The following is a 20,390-nucleotide window of genomic DNA, read 5'->3' as shown; positions in this document are numbered from 1 at the left end:
CCAGCTCCTTTATCCAGGGGCAGAATATCTGGCATGGACATAAATAGTGCTAGGCTAGTGGGACACCAAAGTTTAGGGAGAGTACCATATGAAACAAGTTCTCTAGTGATGCTTAACGGCAATTCAGAACCACTTTTTAAAATCAGACATCTGCCTGTGAGTCTTTTTCCAAACAGGTGAGCCCAAAAGACGGACTAGGGAAATTGAACTAATTTATCTCAATTGTTTTAAGTGGATTTTCACAAATACCTTCTCTTTGGAATGCTGTCCTTCACATAAAATCTGTCCGAACTGCTGTGTACATGTGACTAGTATTACAGAAATGTGTACCTTGCACTCCTGAGTTGCTGAGCTCTCCATTTATTGATACGGAGCATAGAGATGTAAAGGGGAATGCAAACAGGTTCTGAATCTTGGCCTAAGAGGGCAGCTGATTCCTCAACAAACACACAGATTCGTGTTTGCCATAAGATGTTTCATATATTTGTAGGCACAGCAGAGCCTGATTGTGCTAAAAACTGCAGCAGTCTAGAATTCACACAGTTCAGAGGTCCAAACTAAATAATGGAGTATGATGGGTGTTTCCACTGAGATGATCAGAGCCCTTATGTCAGATGTCTGAAATACTTAATGTAAACAGTCCCTAAATCAACTAATCTCACTTCCTGTAAACACAAGACTAGGTCGTTCTTTTCTCAGAAAATGGATTAAAGAGGAATTTTAGTACAGTGCCTAATATCATTGCAAAGACTTAGAAATGTCCATCCTTTTCTCTGTCAAATATACCCCTAACTTTTCAAGGTTATCTGTGCCCAAATTCAGCTTCTAATCTTTACACCAGTTATGTCTTTATCTGAAACACTTGTTTTCCCCATTATGTCTTCCCCCCATATTCCACTGTCAGATACCCATGTGTACACCATGATAAGTAGCTTCTCAGTGTTTCCTCAATAATGAGTAGATATGAGGCTCTAGAAGTTTAAGTCAAAAAGCTTGTCTTTTTACAATCTCAATTATTCTGTGGTCCTGACATTTCTTTTTCCTTCTCGAGGTGTGGATGAGCTGGGCATTGTTCCATTAGTGGTTTTATGGATTCTGGATTATGTAGTACAGCAAGAGCAAATTTCTTAGTTTATACTTGATTTTCATCTCTACATGTGTTACGGCCACATTAACCATTCCTTTTTCAGCAGTGTGTGGGGCTAGCCAGCATCATGTCATACTCCTCTTGTGTTGCTTTCCTTGTCAGTCTCCCATACTGGCTAGATTTTTGTGTTTCCTGATGTTCTGTTTTGGTACAGTTAAATACAGTGGGGTTTGGAGTTGTTATCATTGAACTTTAAGTTACAGTAAACTTTTGATTACAGTAACTTTAGGTTATAGTAGGTTACAGTAAATTGTCCTTGGGGTTTTTTTAAAATTCAGAAGTTCTGTAATTTGCCAACTCTACCATAGTATGTTTTAGCTTGTATTGAGGCATTCTAAAAGTAAAATATCAAGCAACAAAAAACTAACTCCTAAGGTAAAATGCACATATCTGCCCTTTTCTTTGATGCCTTCTGCATTAAGCTTTGAAATATGTTTGAGAGTTTGCTTTTAATTCATTTTGATGTACCTTATTAATTCCATGTAATTTATGATGTTATTTAATTACATTGCCATAGGGTACAAAATCAGAAACCTTGAAAATAGTCCAACTATGTTAAGTCAAGGCAAACTAGGTAAGGTATAGGACCTATAATCTTTACATGTGTATGAAGTGTTTGGCAAAATACTTTGTTAAAGCATGATGTCTGGCACAATGTATGTTGGCCTGTAAATCTTTATGGATGTAGACCCAGTTTATTTATGCCGAAGACTGACATCTGGCTAACCCGGCGTTACCCCCAGGTTATTTTTTCAAGTGCTGAAATCAGGTTGGAAGTTTGCCAGTTGTAAGGAATTTCCTCAGTTTTTCAGGAGTCATTAACTAAAGGTTAGTGTTTTTTCGGTTCTTCTAATATAGGTTAGGGTTGAAAAATATGAGAAATGGATTTAGGCTGGGAAGAAGGAATTTTCAGAAGCAAAATCCATTAGGCAAGATGATATGGATCAATGTGCCAGCAGTGTTTGCATAATAAATCTGCTTATGCTTCACTACATTGGACTTCACTGGTAGTACCAAGGTAGTCCAGTTCCTGAGTGAAGTCAGTTTGTGAAGAAGGAGCAGCTGGTTGAGATTAAAATTTAGCAAAGCACAAAGAGATTGATAAAGCAAAGCACTTAAAAGAGTTCAGACTCTTTGACTGAGGACATAGATTTCATTTTGTTAATTCAGTATGTAGTTTAGGAGCACTCAAGTTTCTCACTATTGTGAAGTTCTTGTATGGCGTTATCTATAAGTCAGTCTTTCTCATCTCCATTTCTCTCAGAGACTCCCATTTCTTGCTGGTATTCAGTGATCTACCCCCACTTCTGAGATATCCTCCAGAAATGAGTGGCTGAGAGTGATGAAGCCAAGAGTTCATACATAGCTTTACATAGTTATGCATATCAGTATTTTTAATCCTCGTATAGCCAAATTGTTTTCCACCCAGCATTATCACTGAAAGAAGCTGAGGAGGATGACTAGCAACACATGATAAATGCCAATCTCTGACTTGCAGTGTTCAAAAATGCCAAGATGCTAGATAATTATTGAGCATTCATTACTGATACATATCAGGATATGGAATTAAAATGAGAGGAAGGAGAAAATTGAACTACCAAAGAACTTTCCTGCAAGTTTTCCTCTTTCTCTCCAGCTCCTATTTTCCTGGAAGTGCTGTTGATCTCTGTACCAACTTTACCAGAGCTTGGTTTTGCAGAATTGAGCCTCTGACAGATAGAAACAACTGTGAAAATGCTGGAAAATTTCATACCTGGAAAAAGAATCCCAACATAATATACTCTGCTATCTAAAAATTCACTGCATTTTAGAATTTAGGAATATGAGATTGTTTTTAGCGAATACCAGTTTCAAAAAGGATGATAATGGGTTGTAACCCACAATATGTAATGTTAGGCAGACAAACCTGATAACTGTCATTAATAAAATATATCTCTGAGAACTTCATGCAGGTTTAGCCTTTACTGATTTTTGGGGTTTTTTTTATGATGCAGGAACCTGCTAATAAGTAACATCATAAATATTATTAGTTGAGGATTATTTGATAGGAACGTAATTCTGTTTCACCTATTTGGCAAATAGAAAGTGACATTATTTTTTATAATTTTAAGAAACAGAAAGCAAACTCCTGGAAAGCTTTATGCTGGGATCGCTGTGTTTAGTAAAATCTGGAAAATGAAACAAAGTAAACATATGTTGCTTGCATTTTTAGTTGACTCTGGATGAGGCAGCATTACAAGTGCGTTGAAGGATACCATGGAAATACAAAATAATCTGGAGGGTAATGGACAGTTATAAATGGGTTTTAAATTTAGATAACATTACATAACATATTCCAGGCACATGGCATTGCATATAAGCATTGTTGCTGCAGAATGGGAGATAATATTGTTTAAGATCATCAACCCTCAGTACTCTTACTTCAAGTAATTTTTTATACATAAGTAGACAGAAGTGTGATCGTAGTATTGCTGAAAGGGGAGACTGCTTGTACGAAGCCTCTGTGCTTGTAATTTTTGAGTGTAGTTAAGACAATGTGTCTGTGTTTACCTACTCAAGCAAGCACAGAAAAGAAAGGTATTGGTAGTGATACCAGTTGTCCCACAGGCTAGAAAGCTTTTCTCATAGTACCAAAGTTATTCAGTTACCTGTTGATCCTCCAGCCCTTGTTCACTAACAACAGAGACTGGCAGATACAGGGTCTCCACATGCTGCCACCTCATCTGAACACTCTGCATGAGCTAATGTAAGTACAGTTTAATTCCTGACATGGATGCGAAAATTTTACCCCTGTCCTGACTGAATTTACTACCACTGTGGACTCATTAGCGAAGTGGTAGATTGTCCCTCTAAATATGAATTGATTTTGGTAAATACTTCAATTTTTATATTGACTCAAAAGGTTTCAAGTCTCTGTTTGAGGCATCATGTGGGATATTAATGGTGAGATGATACTTTCAAGTATATATACACATAAAAACACAAAACAATTCAAAAGTTAGTACTGTTTATTAGGTGTTACAGTTGCTGAGAATGAATTTTTACAAAGAACTGCCTGTTCACCTAAAATAAAAAATCATTAAGGGTCCTTTGCTGTGGATTAGAACCTGAATGCAGCATTGCAAAGCAGGTCACTTATTTTCCTGTACTGTTTTGGAAACTGTGGATTGCTACCTGCAATTCCTATTTTGCTGCTGAAATTTCAGATCGAGCCTTCCTGGAAAATATGTGGAAGAGCAGTCAAAGCCTACTGCAGTCTTTTTGAGTTTTGCCTTCAAAAGTTCTCTATTCGTGTCAAAAGATGCTGAATTCTCTGGGGAAAAAAGCAAGTCTTGAGTAGATGGTGGTCATTCAAATGTGGGTCATTTTGACGTATATCATAGACTTAAATTGCCATGAATAATTGTTGATAACAAACAAAACTTTGAGACTTTACAGCGACAAAATTGCTCCAGGGATGAAAGATAAAGAATCACAGAATATTCAGAGCTGGAAGGGACCCACAAGGGTCATTAAGTCCAACTCCTGTCCCTGCACAAGTTAAACCCAAGAATCAAACCGTGTGCCTGAGAGCATTGTCTTGAACTCTGTCGGGCTTGGTGGTGTGACCACTTCCCTGGGGAGCTGTTCCAGTGCCCAACCACCCTCTGAGTGAAGAACCTTTTTTTTGTTATCTAACCTGAACCTCCCTTGACCCAACTTCAGGCCATTCCCTCGGGTCCTGTCACTGGTTGCTGGAGACTGCCTGCCCTTCTACTTCCCCTTGCAAGGAGGTTGTTAAAAGAAGGCTTTCCCAAACTCTGTGAGGCATAAATGGAGCAAATAGATTGTATTTCTCCTTTGATAGTTCTCCTTTATAAATGCTGTCATTCAAAGCTAACGTGTTTCTCCAGTTTCTGATAATAGCAGTCTGATAGCGTGGGGGTCAGTGCAAAGCACAATAAAGCAAGTACAAGCAAAACGTAGTGTCAAGCTGCAGCAATTGATAAAATGTCTGAATATGCAGTCACAAATTGAGATGATAAAGTACACATTACTGAAGTTAGCCTGTAAAGTATCCAAATGCCAAGGTGATAAATAGTAAACAGTGCAAGCAATGGAGAGTCTGTGCTCACAGGCGAAGCACAGTGCTGCTGTTCTGTGCAGAAGGATCAGCTCTGATGCCTTCTCCTGTTCTTTTCACTTTTGCCATTTGTTGCTGATGGTGCTTGCAGAAGAGGCTGTTGGGAAAGTGTCCCACTTCTGTTTGGCTGGTTGAAGCCTGCTCAGGAGCATAAACACTGTTCCTGTGCTTTACCCTCCTGTGCCTGGGTAATTCCTCTTGCTCTGTCATTTCAGTGACAGTACAGCACTGAGGCTCTGCTCAAGTGTGTCGCTGGGACATGCCTTGGCAGTGTTCCTGTCTGAACAGTCACTACTGTTCTGGTCTGCTGGAACTCCTCAGTGTGAGTACAAAAGGGGCAGAATAGCAGGAAGTGCGAGTTGAAAAAAAGCTGTGAGATAAGGCAGCCAAGGAAAGCTGCACTCACTTACCTTCTGTTCCTTTGGCTTCTTCCTGTTGTGTCTTGCTTTGCCCAGCTTCAGGCCGCTAAGTTTCACTAGCTTTTCACTCATGTCACCATTTAATTTCTTAACTGATTGATACTATACATTTGAACAGGATGTGTGATTTGCATCTTGGATACAATAATATAGAACATTCACAGGCATCAAGAAATTAATGTATTATCGTGGCAGTATGTTTTCCTGGTGCTGGTCACTTAGTATATTAGGTTTTAAAATGTCTGTTGTAGCAGTAGCAATAGTATTAGACTATTTTTCTATGGGAGTAGTCTGGTTGTTCTTTCATCACAAAAAGATGACCAGTGTCTAGTTTATCTATGTGCAGACTATTTTATTGTCTCACAAAACAATGTCCCAGTGCTAGGATTGCTTCATTAAGTTTATGCTACATAGACATAATTATGCAGGAGCTAAGAATAGCTCATCTAATTGAAAGTAATGATTATAGAGAAAGAACGGGTTTGATTACTGTTACTAAGCAAGCACATACCATACAACCATTCATGAACTGCACAGAACACATATGGGATTATATGGTGTATTTGTTTTTATTAGCAGTTTCTTTTCCCCATCCTGAGTACAAATCGAAGGTGTTACATCTTATTTGCTCATTACTTTTTTCTCACAGACCTAGAGGGACCTGCAAGAAGGCAGCATAAGCTGATATTTATCCAGTAAATTATGACAAGCTAAGCTTTGACGTAGCATTCAGCATTTATCCACACACACATTTTTGGGAGGATGTAACTTAAATAAATCTTCTCCAGGCACCACAGATGAAACTGTCTATGTGGATTTTTATGTCTGTGTTTATACTAGTACCCTACAGGATTAAACATCCTTTTAGAAATGCAAAGTCTGCCATACTGTTAATCTCTTGATGCTCATTCTGGTTAATGCTAACATTTAATTCCTGCTTTGTTTAAAACACATAGAACTCTTCTTTATTCCTTGAAAATAAAACTGAATTTTTACAGTGAAGTTGTTGAAAGTTTTCATTTATATGGTTGCTGTTGATTAGTATCACCAGGCACATGGGATAAAAGTTGGTGCTACTGTAGTCCTCATAACTAAATTTTTTCTTACTTCAGTGTCAGTTTTCTACGAGAATGTTACATGAAAATTGATTAGATCATGAAATTTAATATATCTGGTTTAGGAATGTTATTAATAGCTCCAGAGTCTCAAAACATTCTGCTGGTTTGCCATGTTTAGCTTCCTCTCTGTTCTAATGAACCATTTCATAGCTCTAGGCTATGTGCTAATGCTGTAGAAGCATAGAGAGATCACTGCCATCAGGAATTTTAAAACAGATGACTGTTTGAAAAATGAAGTGGAGAAGAGGGGAAGATGGGACAAGCCGTGATGCAAGCCTGCAGTAACACAGCTATCAATTTGCACAGTCTGAAATCAGAGGCATTTGCACAAGCTGTTCTTGAAGCTTTTTAAGAAATACCAAAAAGCAAAAATTGGAAGCAGAGGGCAGATTACTTCATGGAAGTATTCCAGACTGTTGTCTCATCTCCAGAAAAGTTGCCTTTTTGGATTGTTTTTGGATTTGAAATTCAGTGAGTTACAAGAATTTAAAACTGTTAAGTCCCCCTTTATACAAATGCCTATTGAAGCATCAAACACATTTTCCATCCTATTCCTTTCTAGCATGGTCTGATTGTGGAAGAGTTTTCCCAGTTTTTTGGGCCAGCATACCTGAATTTTGCCTTTCAAAAATTTTGCCATGGCACCCAGCACTGAGCATTGACTTTGAAATGTTGTAAAAGTAGTAGGATTCCTCAGTCCCTTTGGACACCATATATCCTGGTCTCACAGTCTCATGCTCAGGAGTCAGTGTGGTAGCCCAGTCTGACTGTCCATACACTCTACATATTCTGGTAATGTGTGTTACAATCCTAGCCCCAGGTTTTGGTCAGATACTGTTTTTTTATATTTAGAATTTTAAATTATAAGCTTGGGCTGTAAATTGTGTCACTTGCAAGTAAGTGATAAGGATGGACTTGCAAGGATGAGGAGGACTGAAGAGCTGAGGGAAATAATGATTTGATTCTGAAATACTTTGGCTGATTTGCAGTTATTCACAGCAAGTGGGCATAAGAGCACACTATACAAGGTAGTGTATTTTAGCTGAGGACAGTAGTCCTTTGCTCTCACATTCTTGATGCAATTCATAAAAGACTCCTCTGCATATAAACTGTTTTCTACTTTGTACAGAACTGCACATGCAAGAGCTAAAGCTGATGCTGCGGATCAGGCTGCTCAGGCTGCTCGCCAGGAATGTGATATTGCAAGAGCAGTTGCCAGAGAACTTTCACCAAATTTCTACCAACCAGGTAATTGTAGAATGGACTTTTTGCGGCTGTTTTATTGCAGAGAAAAGAATTTGTGTTAAGTTCAAATGTTGATTTCATTTTGAATGTTGTCATTTATATGGAAATAGTAGTCACATGTAAGTCATGAAGAGTGTACATTGCTCAAGGAGATTTTGGGTTCAGTTTTTAATCATTTGCTGACTATTGCTTTGTATATAAACATTTGAGTATTGAAAAGTCAGTATCAAGCATATAACTTTTCTCAATATTCGGGACAGTGTCAAAGACAGACTTCAGAGAACATAAAAGAAATTTGTATTAATTCTATAATGTGTATAGTGGAAAGATCCTTTGCTTTTTTACTGTCCAATGGAATTCATGATAGTTGTGGTTAGCTAAGGCCTGAATTTTAGAGAATGTTTTACCATTATGCATACACATAACCTGTAAGGGAATCTTTGTCTGTTATGCCTGTGCTGCTCTGTGGAACATTTGTCCCATATTCAAGATAACACAGAATTAAATCTGTCTCACTTGTATCAGCACTGCAGCCCAGTTCTGTCTGTCACATAGTTTGGAAAGTTGGTATAGAAGGTAACAATGTTGGTTTTGCTTTGTTTTTCTGCTGTCTTTCCATGAGGCTAATATTTTTGTGTTCTACTCCTTAGCTTAAATTTGGATAGATAAAATGGAACTCCATTTGCCAATTTAATGTCTTTTCTTGCCTGCCCTTTCTTTCACCTGTCAAATTGAGTTGAGTCATATCTTGTTATTACTTTACAAGGACTTGCCTGCACTCATATGCTAATGTAATGTAACTCTGGGATTCATTTTTACTTACTGCCGTATTCTGCACATCCTTGTTTCAGACAAAAACCTACTTGTTCTTAAATGTACACATGCAGTAAATGCAGGCTAATTTCATGACCCACAAAATCAAAGAACAACATTCCTCAGCATTTTCTAAAAATGCACCTATTTCCTTCCATTTTTAGTTCAAGTTAACACTGTTAACTTGTTCCTAAATCTTTACAGTCAGCTTAATGAATACTTGTTTTTTTTCTTTATTCCTCAGTATTTGATTGTAGAGAGCAAATGTATTTTGGAGTTGGGATGATTGGGGTACTCTTGTTTTTATTCATTTAGTGCATAAGTCACAGGTTAGTCATCTGATTAGAATCTCCATTCCCCTTTCCAGTCTTGCAAACTTTCTTTGTATACATCCTGATATAAATTCATCTTCCTTGAAAATGGCAGTCCAGAACTGTAGGAAAAGCTCAACAGAACTGTTTCCCATAGTAAGACTTTGCTAGCTTTAAAACAGCATAAATATATGCCATTCACTGTCGGAAATTACCTGAATACCACCTCTCCTGTGGACACGTATTAGTGGCCCATACTTAGTTCTGTGAAACTCAAGTATTTTTCTTTTTTCATTATTTCATTCTTTCATCTGCTGCAGAAATCCCAATTTATAGCAGCAGATCATCTTGCCAGTCATAAGTTAAGAAGTCATAAGCTTAACCGTGCAAAGAATCGAAGCATTTGGAAAGAAAATATTTCAAAGCTGCCAAACCCTTGGAATAAAGAAATGGCTAGAGTACCTGAGTGAAAATGCAAACACCTGACAGTGTGAAGTTTGACACCAAGAAATCCCCCAGATCAAGAATTTCTCAGATGTCTTTTTTTTACTTCCTGCCACAGGAAGTGAAGTAGCATTGCTGACAAATTGGCCGAGATTTGGAGAGAGAAGGTGTAGGATCTTATTTTCCTCTCATTTAAAACTTTTATTCCAATTACAGAAGAGTTTGTGTCCCTTCCCCAGATGCAGCTGTATATGTATGCAGTGATGTAAGAAAACATTTCTCAGTTTACTTACTCAGTTCTTTATGTGGAAACAGCTAGCTACCTATCAAAAAATAAATACCTCTTCTGGAGTCAATTTTTAATTTCCTAATTATTTCCAAGATGTCCAAATACAGCATATTTGTACACATTTGGGAAAAACAGTAGTGAGACATTTTGTTCTGTCTTAGTGAGTGATCTCTGAATTGCTTGCAGCCTTAAGTCCATTTAAAATCTTGAAAATCTTTTGACAAAGTTCCTAAAATGGCTGTTTCCATTGCTTAAGTGACTGTAGGATGCCAAGATGTTAACTAAATTTCCATTATCCCTAATAAGCTGCAGCAAACCACCAGGTTCATACATTATTGTGATAATTTCAAATACTGTCATGTCAAAGATGTTTTGCAGCCTCAGTCTACATGATGCCTTTTTCAGATACATTTTTTCTGAGTGGTACCAGTTAACCATGAGACTCACTTGTACACACACTTGTTTATTTAAGCATTTCCCTAATGTCATGCCAAGAGTTACTGGACAATGTTATCATTAGCTTTTAGCATTTATGGTAATAAAATAGGTAAATATTTTTAAGCATTTACATTCACTCACAAAGAGCAGTAAATATCTGCATTTCAAATAGGATTTTTCATGTGTTTGAATGAAAACACAGTAACTATTGTTGCTTCCTAATGGCAGCTTCTTGGTTTTCTTCTGTTGCTTGAGCTTTTTGTTTTTACAGTATCTTTTTAAGTCTCTGTACATGCTGCTAAAAGGTAATGATAAGTATTGTGTCTTAGTCTCTGAAACTATAGTTAAGTGAAAGCTTTCCATTGTACTAAATTGCCTTGAAAACAAATTATCATGAAAAAGTGTAATTTTTCTCTTATTTCTTTAACTGCTTCATACTGTAGGCAAGCATGCTGTCAGCAGTGAATAAATGTATGTAATGTATCAACAAGTCTCTTGAAAGGGACACAAAAAAAGTGAAATACAAATACCTCTGTAAACAACAGTGAGGCATTTTTTTCTGTCTTAATGAGTCATCTCTGAATTACTTTCAGCCTTAAGTCCATTTAAAATCTTGAAAATCTTTTGATAAAGCTCTTAAATTTCACATTCCTAAAAAGCAACCTTCTGGGCCATTTAGCCTAGTATTACACACAATTCATAATTATAGTGAATGTTCATCAGTCATTGTACCAGGACAGTTCTTACTTCCCAATTACTTTCTCTAACGTTTTTCTTCTATGTTCATTAAGACATTCATCAGAAGCTGCCAAGAGGTTTTAGCTTTGTAATGTAGTTTAAAAGGAGACTGGAAGGAGAACAAAGCAGTAGGAAGCTAAGTAGCATCCAGTGGGTAAGAATAATAATGTCAGTAATGAGGTGCTGTAGATGTCTTGAGATTTCAGTTTCTGAGTGATTGATTGCCTCAATATTTGCATATAAGGGAAGCAAGTATGATTGAAAAGGTCAGAGCCATGGTGTAAGGACTTAAAGGTTGCAGGGGGCTGTTTTCCCTGAGCTTGTTCATGTTAGTCTCAGGCAAGACTCTGCTTCTGCTTTTGCTGTAGCAGAGATTTGGCTAGTGATTGATAATTATGAGGATGTATATCTCTATAGAGCCCTACTCACAAGGCTATATGTTTTGTAGATTTAATAAATGTTTCAGTCTTTATAGAGGCCATACTTAGCAAGCCTTTTCATCAACAAATAAAACAAATTTTGAGAAATCCCAGCACTGACCTGTTTGTTTCCTCCAGGCATCACTAGACTTGCAGGTGTGTCAAAAGGGAGCATACCAGGACAGCAAACAAATGAAACCTGAGTCATAGCCTCATTCAAGGGAGTCATCCAGGGACAGTTTGAGATTTGTCTTAGAGAAAAAAAGATAAATTCTGGTTTGTGTCTCATGTTAAAAACTAGAGCAAATGACTCCTGGGAGTGTTGTATCAAGAGTGTAACAGAAAAGGAGGGATTTGGACACCCCAGTAATTGTTCGAGTCTTGGACAAGATTAGTGGATGCTTTGACTTACCCATTCTTTCTATATTCCACAGACCATCTCTTGAATATAGTCAGGAGGTACACTGAAGTATGAACTTGCACAGACTGGACAGCTAAGCCATAATTGTCTGTGTGCATATATATCCTGCAGCAAATGGATACTGCTCTTTCATTCAGTTTGGTTGAATAACATTTGATTAAATGAAAGAAGGGTAAAACTACTCTGCTGCAGGGTAAGAGCAGACTGGGCACTTTACCATGGAGCAATTAAGGTCTGGAAATTCAGATCTGAATTGTTTTCTGGCAGATTATTTGTCAGGCCAACCAGCTGCCAGATGAACATACATGGATCACCAAACACAATTCATCCAGCCTTTGACCTCCTAAACAAGGAAGGAGAGAAATCAAGGATCAGTTCATCAGTTAAAACTGTCTAAAGAGATGGACAGAATTTCTTTAGGTGAAATATGTAAGGAAAGATTTTCTTTGACAAGAAGATAAGAATAAGAATTTGGCATATTTTACCAGTATTTTTTGCTATAATGTTTGGTTGCTGTTAAAAATATCAGTATTAACATGCTGAACATTGCTAGTTTCAGAAATAGGCATTTTAAGTTTATGGTAAGGCAATTTCTAATGACCTCTAATGCTCCAAAGAGCAGTTTTGGTTTATATTCTTTTTTGACCAATGGTGGATGTCTGTAGCCTCAGAAAAAAACATGTCCTTCCCATCCTTCTCCTCTCTGCCATTGCCACCTCCTCCAGTTCACAAAATTCAAACTCCATATGGACAGGAAAAGAGATTTCTGGCTGATGCTAATTAACTGGAATGTCCTGGCTAAATGCATATGGGCCAGGGCAGATATTTTTATTTAAAAAGCCAATTACAATGAGCCTTTTGCCTGATTAAAGTTAGCAGCCATGCCATCAGTTTGTGCCTTAAAGCATACGGAAGCTGGCTAGTTATTCTTAGTCATACAAGTGCCTGTTAATTTTCTGAATTTATTCTACATATGGCTTCATCACCCTCACACAACTGTTGTTGGGATGCTTGCTATGCCATTTTTTCTCTACATTTTTATTGCTTCCATCCTCTTTGTACAGAACTCTAGAGAAGCTAGAGCCTGTCTATGTATTCTAATGCACTTCTGTTGTATCTAGTAATCAAAGAGAGAAGGTGCATTAAAAGAAAAGGTATCAGGTTCAAGCTTTATTCTTGTTCTCCCCTTTCTTTTTATAACTCTTGTCATACCAATCTTCACAATTGGACTTTTAAATGTATCACCAGGCTCTCCATGCCCTAGGTGGAGATGCCCCCACCCTTCCACATCTTTCTTCTTGCCCAGTGTGAGACCTATCCAGCTTGCTGCAGTCTGCACCCATCCTGCCACACTGCCATGCACACATGCTGACTCAACCCGCTCTGCAGCGTTCCTGCATGCATCTGGGACAGGAGAGCATGCCTGGGAGAAGGCAAGGAAAAGAGAGTTTGCAAAGGCGTAGCCTTAATTCTTAGTATGCTTTCTCAGTCTCGCCAAGATACTTTTGAGTCACATAATCAAATTATTTGCTTGGGGGGGAAAAGTGCATAATTAGTTTTGAGCAAATTAACTTTTAAAACTAATAGCAGAGAACCAGTTTCCTGTAGAGAGAAAGCTGTTACAATCACTGTAATTTTCACAGGCTTGCATTAAGTACTGATCATGTTAATTTGCATCTAGATCAAACTTGTTGCTTAGTACAGGCTACAGGATCTGACCATGAAGCTAGCTAGAAATCTGGACTAGCTTCAGCACTGTCTTGGCTATGTTGCTATCTTGAAATAGCCTCTTCAATTCTAGCCTAGGTATACCTGTTTAATCTGCCACTTTGGGATTGTTAATTACAGGTATAATCTGAGAGAAAGAGGTCAGTGCTGCATCAGAGTTTTATTTGCCTCCTTTCTCCTGTTAAAAATTATTTGTTTCCTCCCCAAAAGAACCATTCCTTCCAGGACACAGAACCTGCCTACTGTTGGCCTGCTCCAGTGAATTTCTATATTGGTCTGTCACAGTGTCCAGCCAAGGACAAGATGAAGTAGAGTCTATCACATGGGAGTATTATCGCAGTGTCAACATTTCCATTATAAATCCTATTTATAACTGCGTCATAAATATTTGTTCCATGTTGAAATTCAGCTAACAATGTCTGTACTGAGAACTTTCGTTACAGTGCTAATTTTTACTAGAGTATGGTGATCTGTTTTGAAAGGGTTTTGTTATATTGGTGAAGGTTTTAATTGTGGTGAAAAAAGTTACGTTTCTCCTGTTATGTTTATAAATTTTACACCTTTGCACCTGTGCTGGTTACAGAGCCTTGTGCTACTTGACCAAAAGCAGTTAATGGTTGCTGTGGGCTTTTTTTGCTGTTGTTTTTATAGGAAATGGAGAATGAGAGATGTATTCCAGAGGAAAGTGTAGACCATTACGGAAAAATAATCTTTGCAGCTGCATTCTGTGTTTGTCAAGGCCACAGAAAAAGATGGCTCATACACATGGCATTCCAAAAAAGTAGGGAGACTATAGAGAGAGATCTGAAAAACAAAGATCTTATTCTTATTATAGACCTGAGTAAAGTAGTATTGTTTGGTATGATCTAGAAGACCATGCTGAGAATTTGGAGAAGATGAAGATTTCTATCTATTAGTTTTGTAACAGTTATTCACTCAGATCATAATCCAAACAGGAGTCAAACCTGGAACTGAAACACATCCAGCATGGAATTGGTAGTTGAATTTTTTTGTACGGTGAGAGTAAACAGGATGAAGATTGTAAAAAGAGAAGGTGGAGAGACCAAGAACAGAGTAATCTGAGATTATTGTCCTTGAAAATATAGTTAAAGATGAAAGCAAAATAAGGGTGAAGTAAAAAGATGAATCACAGATTTTAACACAGGAGAAGGAGAATGGCCTTCTTTGCCAAAGGAGGATGAGAATAGAGTACTGATACTGAGATATGTCTAAAATAGCAGAGACTCCTCAGAAAGTATCAGACGAAGAGCTGAAGGTATTCTGTTAGGGGCAGTTGCCAAACTGTGAAGAGTATGGGCTGGTTTTGGAGAAGTGGAGCAGTAAATTAATATTGTAAACTTAGCCTTTAGAAATGAAAACTTTCAGCACAGATGTGAAGGGAATAAATGACACTGTGTGAGGTCAGAATGTTAAGTGGCATGATGACTGGGGTTTCTCTTAAAATGCAAAAGATCAAGAATATACTGGAAAGAAGCCAGAATAGTATGCAAGACAAAGCAGATCACATACCCTAGTTTTACCAGAATTAAATTGATAGTCTGATTTCTATAGTTCTGGCACATGCAATGCAGCAGTCAGTTCTGTTAGCCCACTTCAGGCTCTTACGCTTCATAATTAATTCCAATGATAGATATAAGAAATTAATTATCCTGAAAGTGTGGTGCAGCTTAATGAGTACTGTGTCTGAAAAATACTGGATTAACCCTCAACCCTCCAGGAAAATTCATAAAGTCATATATTTCAAAAGCAGTAAATTTCAAGTCTCTTTATTGTACTCCTATTTTTGCATCTTTCAAGTTCATGATTTCAAGGGGTTTTTCTATAAACACAGGGGGATAAAGGAGACTTCTAAAAAAATCAAGTCTGACATCATATAATCATTAATCCCTTTGAAATATCTAGAGTTTTAAGTAAAGGCAGTAATGCGTATCTGAATCTGTTCCTAGAACTGGTGGAGTCTGAAACTGTAGTTATTTCCATGCTTACTTTGCCCATCTAAATCATTCAAATGCAATTTTGGTTGTTCAGTGACATATTTCACGTCTTACCAGTACTGAGCCTTATTGGCACATATTCCACAGGCATAAGAAGTGTTGACATCTAGAACCCAAGCCCTGCATGCATATCCTAGGCTCTGCTTTTTTATATAGTGGAGAGGAGAAGGGTGTCCAGAGAAAAACAGTGCAGGCATTGTTTCTTTATCAAATAAGGATCTTTTAAAAGGCAGAAGTTAGAAGGGCTTTCACCTGGGTTTTTAAATTTACCAAAAAGCAGTACTATTGCATTGGAAAACATCTGACAGTGTTACTGGGAACTGGGTTGCTTATGTTAAAAGTTTTGATGTGGAATAGAAAGGCAAACCCACGACCACTTTGCAAGAGGAGAGGTTATACTAAGAAAACAATTAATATTATGAGCCTTAAGTATTTTAGCTTTGATTGTAAAGCATTACTGCCAAATTATTTTCAGGTTTGATCCTGTTGTTAATAAAATATAGTGTATTTTCCTGTTTAGCTAAAATACAAGACATGCCAATTACTAATCTTTAATGTTTTCAAAAGGAGAATAAAATGTGTTTAGATAGTTTTCCTGTCTGATTGCAATGGGAATACTGGAGGTTGATGGTGTGAAAAAAAAATACTAAATGAAAATGAAAAATGACAAGAAGAGAGAAGCCTGATAAAGTCACAAGGCAATTGGTAATCTTCACATCGGGCTAATGTCTAGCCAGATACCATGGATGATATGTTGCATGGTTGTATAATATGGTTGAAAAGCATCTTATTTAAAGAGGAAATGGCTTCAAGTTGTGCCAGGTGAGGTTTAGTTTGGATATTCGGAAATATTTCTTCACTGAAAGGGTCATCAAGCATTGGAACAGGCTGCCTAAGGGAAGTGATTGAGTCACAAACCCTGCAGGTATTTAAAAGACATGTAGATGTGGCACTTGGCCACAGTTTAGTGGTGGAGTTGGCAGTACTGGATTAATGGTTGGAGTTGGTTATCTTAAAGGTCTTTTCCAACCTAAATGATGCCAAGATTCTATGAAAAATAAAGTTGTCCATCACATTCCACAGATAGCTGAAAGTGGATGCTACCATTTGCAGCAGTAGTTACTCACCAAATGCAAGCTAGTTCACAGAATTGTCAGAGCCAGTATTTAAACTGAAGACAGTGACTTGCTCCTCAAAAGTACTCTGAGAAGGCCTTAAGAAGGTCTGGCAGACTCAGCCAGTTGGAGAGATGTGAATGTGCTCCTGTTGAGGTCAGTTGCCAAACTCCCATGGAGCAGGATGATAGCCATGCACTTGAAATGGGATACGGTAAGAGAAGTAGCTAATAGCCTTCCAGGCTGTATGTACAGAAGCACGTCATGGAGAAGAGGCGTAATGGTCCCTTCTCTGCGTGATCCCAGTGACACTGAGTCTGAAATACTGTGTATAACTTTGGGGATCATCATATCAGAAAGATGTGGACGTGCTGGGAGAAATGTAAAGAAGTGTGGATTCTACCAAGTAAAAACAGCTATTTTGCCACATTAACAGTCTCTATATATATTTAAAATTCCTCTTTTCAGAGAACACACAGTTGTGATGAGAACAGGATTACAGCCTTTCACTTCTGCCCATCCTTTAGGAGCTTAAAGAACACTACTGCTGCAGTTAACAGCTGCCCCAGTGCAGCTTGGATGAAGTAAAGTAGTCTCTAGATTTGCTGTGAAAAAGCTAAAATCTTACCTTCTCAGTTATCTCATACTAAGCAGCCTGCAGGCTTAGAAGCATTCAAGTAGATTATAGTACGTGTGTTATTTAACTGGGATCAGTCACATTAAATACAATGTCTGTATATTATCTAGCCTGGAAAAATGAAGCCTGTCCTAGATTCAGGACTCATATGCATCACCATATAATTTTGTCAGATATTTTTTGAACTTCTATCAAGTATTCATCAGTAGAGAGGTAGGGTAAGTAAAGTAAGCCATAATGAAGATTGCTGGTTAGGAAAAATTTCTGTGTCCATAAGCTGATGTCCCAGTGAGGTGTTAGTGATAGCTGTGCAGCACTCATAGTGCTGTCTTTCAGGTAGGATAAAACTGTTAGATTTTTCTGATGGTACTGAATGCAGAAGTATAAGGGCCTACACACTGTAGCCTACTATGCAGATACTATTAGGAATTTTTGCCCTGTTTTGGAAATGCCACAGCTGCTTCAATCAGCTACTAATGCAGTAACAAAAATGGAGCAGAGATTGGATTTATAGTCAGAATAAATATATTGTTCTTGGTGCTGACTGTGGGCAGTTTTTGAGATTCATTAACCTATTTTTCCTGACTACAGATCTTTCAGTGTGTATATGTCTACTCTATAATGATCCCTTTAGAAATATTTTGAGGAAGAAAATCTTAATTTTAGGGGTTCTTTTATCCTTAATCATTCTTTAATTTTTGGATAATACAAAAATGAAAAAGACAGAAATACTGTGTGGCTTCTATAGCAGGTGTTAATGGTAGGGAACTCAAATGAATTTCAGATTTGGAGGAATTGATAGGAAGGGAGAGAAGAGGCAGTGTGGCTTTTGTACAGATAGAAATTGCATTAACATCTCTGTTTCGTCATCCTACTGCTAGACTCACAAGTTTGTGATGTTGCCTGTGATGTGAATCATTTGGTGGAAATCCATTTCCTTTTCTGTTGCCATCACTGTCGCTAGCAACTGAAGTTTGTGTGCTTGCGAGTAGGCGTTTTGGTGTTTTCAGGAAGCATTGTGAGATAACATAGTGTCATATACTTTTCACCAAATACCTGTGTGAAACATGGAGAGACTAGCAGTAAAGTAGTCAGTTCACAGGCCACACCAAGAACCGTATTGTGCTGTGTAAATATCAGAGCAAACACGGAGGAGGAGAACTAGCCTTGGGTTTGGCCAAAGCATGTGCATGTCTCTGTATGTGAGGCTAGTAAATAAGTAACTCAGGCACTTCTGATCTCTGTCTGGTCTGTGGCGGGAAGCATTTGATGTGGGTTTTGAGAAGGCCCTGTCGCTTTCATTGATGTCAAAGTCTGGAAAATAAAGTACTGGCAGATATTTTAAAAGTAGTAGATACGTGTTCCAGCAAAACTACACAGAAGTTGTTTATGATACTGCACAATACTGTTTCCTGGGCAGATATAAAGAAAGTAGTTGTAAGAGCAATCTTGATACACAGGAATTTGTGTTTGGGGTTCTTCTGGACAAGACACTTAGTAAGCAAATTCACTGGTAGAATACCTACAAGTGGTAGAATACCTACTTTGCTTAGCAAGAAGGGAAGGTTGCATTTGAGGCTGCTTTAAAACCTGCTTGTATTTAGTGATGCTACCTTTTAAACTTAGTCCTAGGTGGAAGATTTGTGTATTCTAAATTTTACATTGCTGAATGATGATGTGGCTCTGTCAGGTTGTGGCAATAGTATAATATCACATTATGTGCTATCTTCATGTTATATTTTTCAGTCACGTTGGTAGTATATGGTTTGAAGGGCAGCAGGCTGCCAGATCAAATCACAGCGGTTCCATAATAAGTTCAAGGAGGCATCATTCTCCATGATGTTCATGGATTTAGTGAACACGTAGCTGTTGGCACATGCTAGTTTCAGTGTTTCCTCCAGTGAAGTAGGAGAAGGAAGACTACTGGTAATACTGCTTAAGGAAATGTCAATGCTAACAGAATGTGAAGCCCTAGAAGTGCAAGCTGGAGAAAACTTCAGCAAAAGGAAGATGTGTTCAAGGAGGGAGAAGGAGGAAATGAGGAGTTGCAAGTAAGAGTGAATTAAGAAAGACCAGAAAGCAATCCAACTAGTAAACATATTTTAGAGTATTTTTTTGATTATGAAACAAAAAATGCACTCTTTCTCCCTCTTGTTTACATTGTAGTTTACTTTCCTGGGCAGCTGTGGTGCCTCCATGCTGGGGATATTAAGTCCAGCAGGAAAAAAAAAGGAAAGTATTGTAAGGCAGCCAAATGGAATTTTAAAATTGATTCAGGCAAGATTTTTGATTTGCCCCTAGCTAGGGAAGCTGCTTACTCAGTTTAAAATGTTGATCATACCTCACCAAAATGTATTTGCCATCAGAGGCTAAAAGTTAAATCAGGCATCTAGACTTGGGTTTCTTCTACATCTCACCAGATACCGTCAATAATCCCTTCCATTTCAATTCTCCTTTGTGACTTGCTTTATTTTTAAACTTTAGCAAATGTGGTTTTTTATTCTCTAAAGCATTCTCTAGTACAGTTACAGAGAGCCATTATTCCAGGTGGCATAACCAACTTTAGGTGCAGCCAAAACAGGGCAGCAGAGCTGGTAATATGTGATTTTGAATTAAGGAATTATTAGATAACATATATATGCATCACTAGGAGCAGGACATTTCTTTTTAAGGAAATGCCACATCCAACTTGCCCTCTTACTGTCCGGGGAAAAGAAATCTTACATATATTGCTGCACATTGACCCAGCTGTGAAGGAGCTGCACAGTTCCATGCCCTGTTGCTAAGTCACTGTATCCATAAGAAGGACACTGCAGACACTTGGGGTGATAGCCTCTTAAACTACCATTAGGAAGGTTTTCTTTACAAAGAGGCTGGTCAAACACTGGGGCAGGCTTTTCTGGAGAGGTTGTTGATGCCTCAAGCCTGTCAGTGTTCAAAAGACATTTGGACAATGCTCTTAATAACAGA

General features: G+C 37.9%; 1 protein-coding gene across 1 annotated transcript in view; it reads left to right on the top strand.

Moving 5' to 3' along the window:
- Positions 1-20,390, top strand: part of JPH1 (junctophilin 1) — a 79,898-nt gene that overhangs the window by 40,509 nt on the left and 18,999 nt on the right. Inside the window, exon 2 of the mRNA XM_009070603.1 lies at positions 7,937-8,055. Within this exon, the coding sequence (XP_009068851.1) occupies positions 7,937-8,055 (119 nt within the window). The remainder of the gene's footprint in view (positions 1-7,936; positions 8,056-20,390) is intronic.

This window comes from Acanthisitta chloris, unplaced genomic scaffold (genome assembly GCF_000695815.1).
Source record: "Acanthisitta chloris isolate BGI_N310 unplaced genomic scaffold, ASM69581v1 scaffold3750, whole genome shotgun sequence".
NCBI lineage: Eukaryota > Metazoa > Chordata > Aves > Passeriformes > Acanthisittidae > Acanthisitta > Acanthisitta chloris.
This window is presented reverse-complemented; position numbering and strand designations above follow the sequence as displayed.